General features: G+C 52.6%; 1 protein-coding gene across 1 annotated transcript in view; it reads right to left on the reverse strand.

Moving 5' to 3' along the window:
- The window catches only part of SH3RF3 (SH3 domain containing ring finger 3), a 370,710-nt gene that overhangs the window by 103,715 nt on the left and 251,910 nt on the right, over positions 1-15,085 (reverse strand). Inside the window, exon 4 of the mRNA XM_032179170.2 lies at positions 4,422-4,775. Within this exon, the coding sequence (XP_032035061.1) occupies positions 4,422-4,775 (354 nt within the window). The remainder of the gene's footprint in view (positions 1-4,421; positions 4,776-15,085) is intronic.

The following is a 15,085-nucleotide window of genomic DNA, read 5'->3' on the forward strand; positions in this document are numbered from 1 at the left end:
GCCCGGCCACCCGTCGTCTGGGAAGTGAGGAGCGCCTCTGCCCGGCCGCCCTGTCCGGGAAGAAGTGAGGAGCGCCTCTGCCCGGCCGCCCAGTCCGGGAGGAGGTGGGGAGCGCCTCTGCCCGGCCGCCCCGTCTGGGAAGTGAGAAGCGCCTCTGCCTGGCCGCCCTGTCTGGGAAGTGGGGAGCGCCTCTGCCCGACCGCCTCATCTGGGATGTGGGGAGCGCCTCTGCCCGACCACCCCGTCTGGGAGGTCTACCACGGAGGCCAGGGGCAATGTGGGGGCTGGACGTGGTGGCTCACGCCTGTGGTCCCGGCACTCTGGGGGGCCGGGGCGGGAGTTCGGGACCAGCCTGGCCAACATGGCGAAACATATGAAAAATGCGACAGACAGACCAACCAACCAACTCAGTGACAACGGAACGGGTCTACCGTGGAGTCATACTCTAAGTTTTTCTATTTTCCTCCCTTTCTGATCCTTTGTCCCACTTTCTTTTTCTTCCTCTTCCTTCTCCTTCTTCTTTGTTGAGTGGAGGATTGAGCTATTATCACTGATCCATATAAAGTCCCTCTCTCATTTATTTTAATTCGCACCCCCCATTTCTATTCCCTGACTTCCCATGTGCAACCTTCCTAATATGTTTGATATGCATCTTTTTGTTTGTATGTATTTTTAGAAAATGTTTGTTTTGTGTGCAAGATAAAATTTAAAAAAAAAAAAAAAAGAATTCATCCTGTCAGTCAAGATGTACTTTATCACAGCCTGAATGGACACGTTGGGTCCCAAGAAGACTGTGAGAGGCAGGGGACTGGCTGCTGCAGTGGCCCTTGCTGGGGCCATGCTGTGGGCACCGAGGAGCCTGGGGCTGCAGGCCTTCCTGCTCTGTCCACTCCACATTTCCCACGATGGCAGTGCTGGCATGTGAGGGGCCTCTGTTTGTGGACGAGCCCATGACACAGCAATGCTGAATTTCTCCAGGCCAATGATCAAAGCCGAAGTGCCACCCACTAACCACAGAATCCTGTGCCTGGGCTCCCTCTCCCGGGCTGTGGCCAGCATGGTGGGGAAGAGAATCCCTGCAGCACTGTGGTCACAGCAGGACCTGAGTCTGGCTCGCCTTGGGTTCCATGGGCCAGTCCTCAGGCCAGGCACTTCCTGGTCAGATGCACACAGCCAACAAGTTGTAGGAACCAGGAAGGCAGTGCAGAGCAGGGGCAGATTGGGAGGGCCTGGTCTATGGGCACATCCAGACCATAGCACACTAGAGCCCGCAGGGGCAGCACGCACAGCTCACACCTGCACCAGGTGCACCTTCTGTCTCCTGGCAGCTCGATTAAATCAGGACAGGGAGACAGGTGGCAACTGCTTCATGTGACCTCTTGCCCTTTGAGGTGACCCAAACTAAAGTCAGTAGCCTGGCCATGACTTTCGCTTCAAGTCAAACTGCTAGAAAATGGATCCCAGGATCCCAGTCCCGCCAATCCCTAATTCCAATCCCTGTGGAGCCAGGTAGTATGCAAATTAATAGAAACATCTGTTCCCTTCCTGCCCCAATAGACATCAGACTGCAGGGAGCTTAGAAAGGTTCCCTCTGCTTGTTTTAACACAGAGGCTGTGGCAACATGAGAGGCTGGTGCAGGTGAGGATGCAGGAAGGAGAGGAAACCGGTACCTGTGTGTGCTGAGCCCACGTCTCAGGGGCCTGTGGGAAAGTGGCAGAGAAGATGCCCCTGGCCCTCTTGGGACACAGCAGCAGCTTTGCAAAGTTCATGGGCCCTGTGGGCTCCTTTTTTAGAACTCCAAGGAACACCAAGGGCAGCTTTGGACATATTACTCACAAATTACAGGACACAGGCCAGATACTTGTCAGGATAGGCACTGGCCTGGCAGTTCCAGGGCCACCTCTGGCTGGTGATCAGGAAGAAGGGCCCTCCCTCTGGCTGATGGGGGTCCCTGACTACAGTGAGAGTGGCCTTTGCTCTTCTAGGAAGAAGGAGACAAAAGACCTACCCAAGTGGTCCACAAGGGCCAGGCTGCTGCTCCTCAGTCCTCTTCTTAGGGGTACCCCTCAAACCTGCCGCAACTTCCCTTTGAGCCAAATTTGTTTCACAACACAACTTTCGACTGTTCACATTGCCAATGGCTGCTCAGGTTGCCAAGGAGGGACCCCAGCTCTGGGCCAGAGTTATCACACTTTGTCGTTGGTGACAAACAGGGTGAGCTCCCCCGAGTCTTAGCACTACCATGACAACCCGCCCAGTGTCAAGGATGTTTGAGCAAAGAATAAGCAAGACTATTCCAAGAGCCACTGCTTGTGGCTTTACCCCCCAGATGTGCACACACGCAGGGAGCACAGCCACGCTGGTCCGCCACTGAGTCACCATGCCCCTCCCAGGAATTTCCAAATAGGAGGTGCTCAAGAAGAATTTAGCCCAGGTCAGGAGTGGAGTTAGGGTTGGGACCAAGGTTATGCTTTTCCCCTTACAGAAAATGCGCTAGCAGCCCCAATGGCTGTTCTTTGGGGAATATGGCTCCCAGGCACAGGCTGTGGGAGCTTCCAGGCAGTGGGGTAACCATGCGGGCAGATGACTGCATGGTTATGGCTCCAGACACTACAGCACCCATTCCAGACCTCAGCCTCAGCTGCCGATGAGAGCCAGCGTTTGTGTGTGTGTGCACACATATGCCTGTAGGTGAGTGTGTATCCACCAGTGTGTGTGTGTGCATGTATAAATGTCTACATGTGTGCACGGGTGTATGTGTGGGTGTATATGTGGAAGGGACACATATAAGTTCACAAGTGTGTGCATGTGTGCACGTGTGTTATGTGTATACATATGTGTGTGTGCATGCATATGTGCAGGTGTGCACCTGGAGGGGTGTGTGTAAATGCACCTGTATGCATGTGTGTGCATGTGGAGGGGGTGCATATAAGTGCACATGTGTGCACAGATGTATATGTGTATATGTGTGTGCATGTATATATGTGTAGGTGTGCATGTGGATGGTGGTGTACGTAAGTGCATATGTAAGTGTATGTGTGGGTGTGCAGGTATATGTGTGTGCCATGTGTGTGAGTGCACATGTGCGTGGGAGTGCATACGTGTGGGTGTGCATGTGCTCAAGTGTACATGTAATATGTGTGTGTGCGTGCGTGTGTGCACGTGTGTGTAGGGGGCATTTCTAGGTTGATGTGGCACATGTAGATCACATGGCCCTTCTCCAGAAGCTCAGCAATTTTTAAGACAATTCTCTGTGTAAAGTTGTCTGAGTTCATTGTGATTTTGAATAAGACAGTTCTTCCCAGCCAGTTGCTTATTGGTGTCTGCCCCAGATTCCCCACAGATCAGCGCCCTTGCTCTGAGGCGTGTCCAGGGCAGCCAGAGGGGCTCTGGAGGGAATGTGGAGTGTGGTGGCAGGTAGGCCGCTGGGTGGAAGGCTGCAGCGCAGGGAGAAATGGCGTGGGCACCATTGTGTGGGCACCTTGGGCTCACCCATGCACATCTGCCACAGTCCTGCAGGAGGTCAGATGACAATGGCACAGGAGTGTGGCTGCAGGGTCACCCTGCCGGGCACTTGGAAAGCCCCTTCCATCTCCTGCTGCAGTCTCTGCATTCATAAAGGGGAAACTTGCCCAACTCCTCCCCTGTGCATGCCACTGTGAGGGGTCTTATCAGAGCTACACAGGCAAGTACTTACTAAATATTGCTCATTATTTAAAAAATCTTTAAATCATTTTATTTTTATTTTATTGATTGACTGGTTGCTTTTAGAGACAGGGTCTTGCCCAAGCTGATCTTGAACTCTTGGCCCCAAGCAATCCTCCTGCCTTGGCCTCCCAAAGCACCAGGATTACAGGCATGAGCCACTGTGCCCAGCCTTTAAATACTTTGCTTTGGTTACTTCAATTTACAAAAAAAACTAGTGGAAATGGAGTCTAGAAATAGAAGGTATCTGTAGAAACAACAGTAACGAAAGTACTCAACAATGTACTTTATTCTGGTTCTGAGCTCTGGCTCCTTCTTTCTCTTGAAAGGGAAATTAGCAAACATTGCAGAGATGGTAAAAATGTGGTAGCACTAAGCCAAGACTCTTCCAGGACATAATCAGACATCCAGAAGCCAACGGACATGGGAAAAACCTTGTCATGAGGTGGGTGGGTGTTACTCAGACATTCCCTGGACCACTGAGAATCAGCTAACACACCACAAGGCCATCTTCTGAACCAGGGAGGGCACACTCACCATTCTCCACGCTTCTAGGGGGGCCCCAGTGCCAAGTAGGGACAAACCCTACTCAACCCCAAAAGGCAGTTCTGGGGTGGCCTCCATGCTAGTTGAGGAACAGGGGACACTGAACATGGAGCTGAGGACAGAACCTCAGAGAACCCAGGGATGCCTGCTCTGGCCCGCGGGATGTTACCTGGGTGGGAGCAGTGCACGACAGATGAGCAAGGTCTCCAATCCTGGCCGCGGCTCGGGGATCGCTGGAGCTGATCAACACTGGAGCACTAATTTCCATGGAATGCCTGTGGCTGGCAGCCTGGGAGGATCTGTGCGTCACACTGAGGGCGGTGAAGGAGTGGCGTTTCTTGGTGTTCTTCTTGCCATCCACACGCCGCTGAAAGGCACTGACCGCCCCTGAGCTGCTTAATGTGGGACTTGGGGCCATGCTGGCCACAGCGCCGGAGTCAGAGGGCAGGGAGGCATTGCAGCTGGATGCAGCGGCTGGGCATGGCTTGTCCATCTCAATGAGCTGCTTGGCGGAGTCGTTGAGCTGAGTGAGAAAGGGGAGAGGGGAGGCTTCATTAAATCATGGTCGCATGCCACACCAGCCCTCTGCACTCTCCAGGCCACATTTCCATTCACAAACTGGCAACACGTTCAAATCTGTCAGACTGCAGGGAAAACACAGAAGAGGCTGGTGCGGTGGCATAGGTTTTATTGAAAAGGTTTTTGGAGCAGCTCAAAAACCCCAGGAGACATGACGGAGAGAGGGGATTCATAGAGAGAGGAGTTTTCCAAGGGCCACTACCTTGTCGCCCCAATCTTTTCAACTGCTGGCCATTTCTGGGATGCACGGTGCAGCCTTGCAGACAGTGAGGGACTAGGGACAAGAGGGGAAGGAAGCCCCACATCAGAAGACGTGGGCTGGCCCTGCATGCTTCATGACAGCAGGTTCCCAGCCTGCCCTGAGCACTGCAGGTCCCTGGAGGAGATTTCAAAGCATGTGACTGGAATGCACTTTCTAATGGCTGGTGACTGGCTGTGGCAGGGGAGTCTGCTCTGGTCAGCATGAACCATGGAAGCTCTTTTCAGTAACTGCCTCCACTCAGGCTGTCAAGCCCCGGAAGCTGGCCTGAGCGCACCCCAGGAGGTGTCAATAATCTGTCATCTTGAGTGATTTGGCCAGGTCTCAGGACACAACTCCTTCCCACGTCTCCCACTGTTCTACAAGATAGCAGGCATTGTGCGCAGCGAAGAGTTTGACGAAAGTCTGATCCTGGGTGGTGCTTATCAGGAAAGGTGGTATGAAGGTTCAAGTCCATGAGCAACCGGGGAATAAACCCTCTTGGCCGGCTAAGCCATATCCTTCCTCTCAGGGCCGTGGCATCACCTGGAGGGGCTGGGAGGGGCAGCCCAGGCACACCCACTGGGGGAAGGTCCGTGAATTACACAGCCTGGGGAGGTACCAGCTGTGAGAAAAGGCTCCCTGGGCTGGTGCTCGGGGCCTCAGTTAGGTCAATTCACCATCTGTGACTGACAGTGTCCCCTGACCCTACACCTGGAGGAAGTTTCCCACTTGGGTGCCCAATGGAGCCCCTTCCTTCTTAGGCTGTACTCGGCTCAGCCTAAGTGCATAGCTATATGGGGAGCTGACAGTGATTTGAAAGAATAAAGCAGAGGGAACTCTTTACTGTGTACACAGAGGTGGCTGGGAAGAAAATATGATGCTAGAATCATCATGGGATGATTGCTACAAGCTGGGTTAAGCAAATGCCATCAGGCTGGGTAAATGCCTGTGAGTTTCCACTCTTTCTCCCTCACCTTTCCAGAAGTAGCAGAAAAAACTGAGTAAATGCCAGCTGCCCTCTGGGCAGACTTCCCTGGAGGAGCACAGAGCTCAGGGCAGGAAGAAGCAGGAGCTGTCTCTGAGTTTTCTCCTCACCAAGCAGAAACTGAGCAGGGTGGGGTGGTTGTGTGCAGGGCTGGCACATTCTGTCTGCCAGGGTACTGTTTTGGGTTTGGGGCCTATAGGGTCTCTGCAGCAGCACGACTGGGCTCTGTGCTGTAGGGCACCACAGAGGCACCTAGGCCAGTGGCCAAAGGGCTTTCTGAAAACTGCAGGTAGGCCACCGGGGGGCATTTTGAAGCCTTCATGGGAAAAACGGGACTCAGCAGTGGTCAGGAAGGACTTACAGGATTCAGAAAGGAAGGGGAGAGAGGCAGTGAGTCAGTGAAATCCACAAAGGTGGGAACCATAGCAGGCAAGTGAAGGACCACGTGAGCCACTATGGAAGTGCAGGCTACCTGGGGCAGAGTCACGCCCGCTCTGTGGCCAGCCACAGGTGTAAACTTAGCATAGGCTAAGGATATAGGCTAAGCCCTTGCATGAGAGGCCAGCAGGTGCCAGGAGGGGCCTGTCCCCCACACCTACCAGGAGTCGAGTCTGACGTCAGCCTGGTCTAGGAGATTCCCCTCAATGCTGTGAATCAGTGAAGGGAAACACCAGGTCTCACCCAGATACAGAACTAGCATTTGCAGCTGGTAGCACCTTGATGAGTTAAAAAAACAAAAACAAAAAACCCAGAAGCCCTGCTGAGTTTAAGTGGCATGAGAAAGGGTGACCCCATCACAGGGCTGCTCCATGCAGGCCGAGCAGATCACAGGAGCAGATCACAGGAGCAGGGTGGCTGCGGGTTCCAGCTGCCTTCAGACCCGGCCCAGGCACATGGCTGTTAGCATTTCCACTACGAATATCTGCCTTTCACAGGGAGGTTATGAAAAACCTCACTCTGGGCTCCAACATGTGTGATCTAAATCTAGGATTATTTCCTTTGAAATATTTCCTCCAACCAGGCTCAGCTGTTTTGCTCTATTTTATGGTTGTATTCATTTGCTTCCTCCTAAGTGCTACTCAGAGAACAAACCAGTGCCTGTTCCCTCCCACAGCCCTCCGTGGGGCTCTCCAAATGCCTGGGAGCCAGCTTCCTGGACCCCAGTGTTCTCTGCCCACTTGACAGGGTATAGAGAAAGACAGAGCAGCAGGGCACAGTGAGCGCAGTCCTCCATTCATCTCACTCACTGGCATCGGAGCACGTTCTAAACACACCTGCCACGCGCCTGCACTTGGGACATCATTACACAGCAATCATGGCAGCAATAATGCTGAGGCTGGGCTCAAATGATTCCCTTCTCCCCAAAGGAACAGGCCTGGAGTGTTTCACTTAGTCCTCCTGTGATTCTGTTGAGTTGGTACTGAAAACTGTTTTCAAAATCAGGAAATCCAGGCACCAACAGTTGTTGTGTGCACGTCCAGAAGAAATGGGGCCCTGATCTGAATGTTAGCATGGATTTCCAGGCTCCCTATTCTCATCAGGGGACACAGCAGCCAGGAGCACAGTGCCTGGCCCCTCAGCAGTGCCACAGGTCACTGAGCACTGGGCGGCCACCGAGAGGCTGCTCACAAGTGACCGCAATGTGCCCCCTTCACGGCGGAGACAGAGAGTGAGGGTGGGGAGACAGCATGCATCCCTCATGCCTTAGCAACCCCAGCCAAAGGCCGGGGCTGAAAGTGAAGGCAAAAAGCTTCCACCAAGATAGGCAGCTTCAACAGATGGCAGGAGAAGTAAGAGCTCCTGCCTCAAAGAAGAAAGTCCTCAATGCCTCATCCAAAGCTTCAGCATCCCCAGCATCCCTGCAGCAGCCAGGCAGGCGAACCGCCTGCTCCCAGCTCCTCACTCTGCAAGTTGGTGCAGACTTGTCTCGCACACAGGCCTCCATGCTGCAGGGAAGCCAGGCGGCTCTGCCCTCCCGTGTGGTGTGGATTCAGCCTGAGGGTGCACCCCTTCCCACCAAGGTGCCATCTGGAAAGGAAAGGACTCCAGTGGCTCTATCTGCATGTGGGGTCACCATGTTTGTTCATCAGGTGGACGCCCCCCTCCTACATAGATGTGCACACACATAACCAATGCACCCAAAAACTAAACTTTTCATGTTTTTTAATGGAAAGAGAACACATTCTCAACTTCCATACAAAATGGAAACAAAATGATAACATCAATATTTTAAACATCTTGGTAACTTTATCCATTCATCATGAAGACTGCTCCGAGTACCTGGGCAGGTGTGTGCCCATCCCAGAGCCTGCCCCTCTTCTGGGGCCCCTCTGCAGGGGCCACCCCCTAGTCCGATGCTCTTGGGAACATGAAACCGGATGGGGTAGGAGATTAGCTCAAGGGGGTGGTGCAGTCTTGTCCATGGGACAGAAAAGGTTGGGCCGGGGCTCACCAACCCACAGGGGACCCCGCTTACCACCCTATGGTCTCTGTGACCTCGAGTGGCTGCCTCCTGGCTCAGCAAAGCCCTTCCCAACACTTTGTCTCCCCAGCTTTCTTAGGTTAGATGTGATTTTCTTCCACAACCACTTTCCAAACACAGAACAGTCTAGAAAGGTAAGAAAAACTGAAGAGTTTCTTCCATCATCCTTTAAACAATTCTATAGAATGGACTCCTGGTTTAAAGTGCGCTGCAGCCTTGTGGCTGGGTTGAACAGAGAAGACTTTCTCCCCGCAGCTCCTGGAGCCATGGGTCTCCTGACTCTGGTGGGGAGGTGTGGCCAGCCCAGGAATTTCAGCGCTGGGTCCACGACAGCACCAGAGTATAGTCACCCCAAATCCCTGGGTCTGATTGAGGAGACTTTAAACTGAATGTATGCAGGGCTTTTTTTTTTTTTTTTTTTCTTAAAAAAGGACTAAGATGGGTAAGCCAGTCATGAGGGAGGACAGCGGCTGTAACACGAAAAGAAGGGCAGCGGTGTGGGAGGTGCCCAGCTTCAAAAGAAAAATAGCGCAAAGTAGTTGTGTCCCCTTGGGCCCCTGCACTGACCCAGAGTGGAAAGAGCAACCTCAGCACTGAGCAACAGAGCTTGGGAGCGTGATACAAGGGAGGGAACATGTCCTGAAACCCACATCTTGGTGGAAATCCAGGAAGCCAAGGGTGCAAGCAGGAGGGCAAGTGCTCACAGTTTAACAAGAAGGCAACACATGACTCTTTTCATGGATGCACCATTCAGAAAACAAAACGGACTGAGCACCTACCGTGTCCTGGGCTCTGCTCAAAGACCTGCTCTACAAGTTTCTATTTCAGTGTGCACTGAACGACCTGGGGATCCTTCACAGAGGCCAACTCCAGCTCAATAGGTGTGGGTTGTTGCGAAGTTTCTGCATTTCTGCCAGCTCCCAAGAGACGACGCTGCTGTTCTTTGCAGGTGCCATTGCAGTAGCAAGCTTCTAGAACACTGTTTGCAAGCTCAGCTTCCCAATGGCAGCATCCTCCCTGAGAACCCTCCACGGACCAGACTCGCATGTTCCAGAGACTCCTGTGGGGCGCTCGCCTTTCCCTGAAGCTCCCACTCTCATGGCTCAGTGCGGCAGAGGCCACCAAGGCTGGTTGCTGGCCTTAAAGCTTCACAAACTCAGGAGCAGATGAAGAATGGCCTTTGCCTGCCTGAAGCTTTTGTTGGGAGACATCTCGGGAGCTTCTCCTCACTGAGACGGGCAGGCAAGATGGCTGGGCTGGGCTTCGATCAGCACTTGCCAGTTGTAAAACACGTCATTCTTCAGGAGACTAAGCAGGGGAGGTGGTGAGGGAAGGATTCCCTTTAACATTGGTTCCTTCGCCCTCCTCATAGGCACCCCTCATCCTGAAGGGTTGTGTGTGGAAAATTCCCAGAGCCTTTAAGGAGAAAGGCTTCCAAAACTGGGGACTCTTTGCCAGTGACTAAGCTAGTAAGAAGCTAGGGGGCCGGGTGCGGTGGCTCACGCCTATAATCGCAGCACTTTGGGAGGCCGAGGCGGGCGGATCACGAGGTCAGGAGATCGAGACCATCCTGGCTAACACGGTGAAACCCCATCTCTACTGAAAAAAAAAAAAATTAGCCGGGCATGGTGGCGGGTGCCTGTAGTCCCAGCTACTCCAGAGGCTGAGGCAGGAGAATGGCTGGCGTGAACCCAGGAGGCGGAGCTTGCAGTGAGCCAAGATCACGCCACTGCACTCAGCCTGAGCGACAGAGCGAGACTCCATCTCCAAAAAAAAAAAAAAAAAAAAAGCAAGGGGCCTGGTGACCACCCCTGGCCAAGCCGACTTTACCTTCATCCCCACATGTGCCCATCCAACCCTCATATCAACCATCTGAGGTGACAGCAATGTGGCCATTTTACAGATGAGGAAACTGAGGCTCAGGGAGGTTAAGTGACCTGTTCCAAGTTACACAGTGAACAAGCAGCACCATTGCCACTGCTCACCCCTTTTCTGAGATGTCTCATTGAATCTGCTGCCATCCCCTCGTCACTGCAGAGTATGAGGAGGCCCTTCCCTTCTTGCTACATCTTGATGTAAAAAAAAGAATATGTTCACTGAGGTATACCTATGCCCTTGACTACTGGAATGGGTTGGGTACATTTTAGAGATTCAAATGTGGGTCTTCAAAAATCAGGCCTTTTTGGGCTAGGCACAGTGGCTCATGTTTGTAAACTCAGCACTTTGGGAGGCCGAGGCAGGCAGACTGCTTGAGTCCAGGAGTTCGAGACCAGCCTGGGTAACATAGTGAGACCCAGTCTCAGTAAAAAATAAAAACTAGCTGGGCGTGGTGGCATGCGCCTGTGGTCCTGGCTACTCAGGAGGCTGAGGTGGGAGGATCTCTTGAGCCTGAGAGGTCACGCCACTGCACTTCAGCCTGGGTGACAGAGTAAGACCCTGTCTTAATTAAAAAAAAAAAAAGACCATTTTTTTTAGGAGGTTAAAGATGACATGAAAAGCAGGTCAGGCAAATTCTCATACGGGACAGATGCCAGCTATACTAACCAAGGGTGGGTGGCCGTTCTGTTCCCTTCCCTTTATTCACAGAAGTAGTGGCCTCAGAGGCCTGTGGACAATGCCAAACTCTTATTTCCTGGGGACATCGAACCCTAGGCATCTGTAAAACACTGGTGCCAGCACTCTGGACTGATGCTCCCTGCCTGGCCACAAGCCATGGCCACGCACCTGCTATGGGAGAGGCTTCTACCCTGGAGGAGATTCCCACCTTGGAATTACAGTTTGACAGAGGCTGAACAACACTAGAGCACTGCAGGAGCATGCTGCAGACCTGTGTGAGGCCGCCGGCCCTGCCAGAGTGAGGCCCCGAGCCCATGGGTGACCCGCATCCCTCCAGCACGTGGCAGATGTGCCTTTTCCATCCTGTCCTCTTGGTGTTTGCATTCTAGCCCTGGTCCCCGTCCTGTAATGGCTGAAGCATACAGGTCAGGCTGCCCAATGGGCTGGCAAGCTGAGGTGACTATTCGGATAACTGAAGTTGAAAACGCAGGTGCAAACCTGCACTGCACAAATGGCTGCCTAATTTTGCATGTAAAGCCTGAGTACAGGCAAGGCTTTTGGAAGAGTTGACATCTAAAAATCTGAGGAGGGAGTGGGAGCGAATGGTTTTCATTTCAGCCCCCTCTTATGGACAAAACCCTGTCCCTGTCAGGTGCAGGCTGGTCCCATGAGAGGCAAGTGGCACCCGTCCACCTCGTCCGCCTCCGGGTGCTAGCTGCTTGGGGGCAGTTGGCCAAGCTGCAGATCAGTTTGTGGAACCTGCCCGCCTACCCCAGCTGTCTCACAGCCCACAGCGGCATTCCTGCCGGGACCCTCCAGAGAATTCAGGGGCTGCCCTCTGCTGGTGCCCTACGATGTGGCACATTAATCTGCACACCCTGGGCCAGGCTCATCTCATAGTGGGGAGCCCAGGAAGCGACTACCCCTGTGAGACCCCACAAGCCAGCCCTCAAAACCAAGGTCTGCCAAAGAATCTTCAGCTGCCCTGGGGCTAACAGTCAGTGCCTCCTTCCTCATCCAAGAGTCCATGGGTCTCTCCAGCAGAACCAGAAATGCCGACCACACCCTCACTTGCACCTCTGTCATAGTTATGTCACCCTTCTTCCTCCCTGGATCGCACCCTAGTCCTCACAGGGAAATGAGGCTCCACCTGCTTTGAGTTTAACCCAGGAGGGTGATGTGTCCCTCCTGGACTGGCAATCACACTGTCATTTCAGTATTAAGACCTGCCAGAAGGAAGATTCCAGGACTAAATAAGAAAACAGAAAACTTCACTCATTTGCTAGGAATGTGTGAAAGTCCATAAAAGGCCCAGGAGCAGCAGAATGGCCTGATTAGCCCCTCAGCAGGGGTGTCCTGTGAGCAGAGGGACCGCTGATTAGAAGTTTTCAGACTGGGCTAAGGACCCTGCGATAATTTTACCAGAAGATGAACTTAAAAGGAGATAAACTGGTAGTTTATGGGCAAAGAAGTGTGTGAAGGGCACCATTTATTCTCCACTTTCTCCAAGAACTGCCGCAAAGAAAGTCTCTCTGTTGGGACAGTGAAGAGACCTCAGACCCCTGGCAGCAGGCGGGGACCCGCATGGCCTCTGGTAGACACTTAAATCCTGGGCGAGTCCCTCCAGTGGGGTGTGTGCTGCACATGGATTTCTGGCCATTTTTAACCTGAGGAGCAAAGTGATTAATTTCCCAGGGCCCTTCTGCCTTAGAAATCGCAGATCTTAGGTGGGTGAGGAGGAAAAAGGGGAGCAAGAGGTGTGGCTGGCACAGATTCAGGAGAAGGCAGATGGCCGCTCCACCCAAAGGGCTCCCAGGGCCGGCCCAGCCACAGCCCAGGCAGGTGGGCTCTGACCTGTTCTCTGACAGTGCACCCCCATCAGGGAGGCATTTCTGCACATTTATATTCTAATGTACCAATGTTCACTCGCATTACACATATGTAATGTGTATCTTTTGGTGTATTTATCTAGTGGACCAAATAATATATTTATCAAAAATATATAAAATAAGCATATACAAAATAGAAATTAAAACTAACAAGTTAAAATTTTCAATAAGTTCGAATAGAAGTTCTCATGTCTTCTTTGCACAGAGTGGCATGCACCCCACCGTGGAGATCTTTGGCTTAGAGCAGTGGTTCTCAAACGATCCACTGATTGGGTCCTGACCGGCCTTTTTAAGAAACAGAATAGAGTAAACATTGGTATGCATCCATGCAGTATGGAAGTAGCTTCACAGACCATTTCTCTAGGCTCACACACTCACGCACTGTGCCCTCCGTCAAGACGTCAAATGCAGTGTCACTGTGGGTCACACCCACAAAGACAGAAAGCCGTCGGCACCCAGGGGAGATGACAGACATTTCCTCCGGTAGAAATAAAAGGCCCTCTTCTTCCTGTTTGCACAGGGTGTGAACCTGATGCACAAGGAGGGGGGCCTGGCCCTCACTTGCCCCTCTTGCTGAGGACCAGGAGGGGCCCTCACAGCTGACTCAAAACCCACAGGCACCTGGGGCTGGGACTGGATGTCTGTGTGTCTGCAGATGCGCCCACCTGTGTTCTATGTGCAGCTTCTCTGGGACAGGAAACCGGCTCCCAAGGTTGGTGAGTGGCACCTGAACTTACCCCGGCTTGTGTGGCCTTGGGCTTATGATGCTGCATGCGATGGGCTCCTGGTGTAGCTGGAGGGATGGTGCATTGGGCTGTGGTTTACAGGACATCAGCCAGACTATCGTGGTGGCTGTGCACTGCAGCCCTCATGTTCTCACCTGCTACCTCCTCACCACTAATCTCTATTACCTAGAAAGCCTCCAGGTAGTAAGCATTTCCTCCTTCCCTCCCCGTCTCTAAATCCCCTTCTCTCCTCTAGTCTCTCTCTGACATCCCAGAGCAACCCTAGGAGCAACAAAGCCAAAGTGATCAGATCAAGATGTCACAGCTGATCCTTGGAGTTCTTAGGATTAGAGCCTACTTCATCCTCTTGCAGGGGTCTAATTTCACAGATGCTTCAAATGTTTAGTGCTGGGGGCAAAGTTCACGCTCAATAAACACCTATTCTATGCATAGGTGTTTGAATGAATGCAGCTAGCATTTGCATGTGCATGCAGCAGTGGCTGTTTGTTGAGTATATTCTAAACACTGCTCAGCACTTCTCACCCCTCTACAGAGCTGTAACTCACATTGCACTTCAGATACAGGGTCAGCAGCTGAGAGTACTTGGGGGGCGTGGCTGGGGAGGGTGGTGGATCTTGCATGAGTCCGAGCCTCACTCAGCACTCACTGAGTACCTGCTGCTGGTTGTGAGCTCTGCCAGGCAACCTGTGGCAGGTGGAGCTTTTTCACAGCAAGAACTTTTCTTTAGGATGTGTTCCATGTTCACAAAGGAGCTTAAGAACATGGCTTGCTGCAACTAACTCATCAACGAAAAATGGAATGAAAGCGCTACTAGAGAAAGGCTGGGCTGAGAGGGGAAGACAACTCAGTTTCTATGGTTACAGACAGGACGTAACCATAGACAGTGACCAAGTATTTCAACCAAAAGTGACATAAATGACCTAAGTATTTCAAGGTCATGGAGAGGCGTGGACAGGAATAGGATGGTGCATGTGTGTGCACAGGGGTCAAGAGTTGTCTAAAGGGGCTCAGGTTGTGAAGGCTGAACAGGAGTCAGGATGGATACAAAGCTTCTGTTGACTCCTGAACAGGGAGCGAGGAGTCCCCGGAATTGGTGTGGGGAGCCCCAGGGTGGTTGGGAATCTGGGCCAGTGTGGGAGCAGTGGAATGAGTCAGGAAGGGCCGTGTGCGGGTGGATGGGCCAGGGGGAGGAGACCCCCCCAACCATCTGGGGCTGTTGCTTTGGAAGAAGGTGGAATTGGGCACCTATTGCAGGCCAGGGGCTCTGCTTGGCACTGTGAAATAAATACAGACAAAACCCCTGCTCTCACAGATACCCAGACAAGGAATAAGTGAGTATTTCATTACATAGAGGA

Source organism: Hylobates moloch, unplaced genomic scaffold (assembly GCF_009828535.3).
Source record: "Hylobates moloch isolate HMO894 unplaced genomic scaffold, HMol_V3 SCAFFOLD_15, whole genome shotgun sequence".
Lineage (NCBI taxonomy): Eukaryota > Metazoa > Chordata > Mammalia > Primates > Hylobatidae > Hylobates > Hylobates moloch.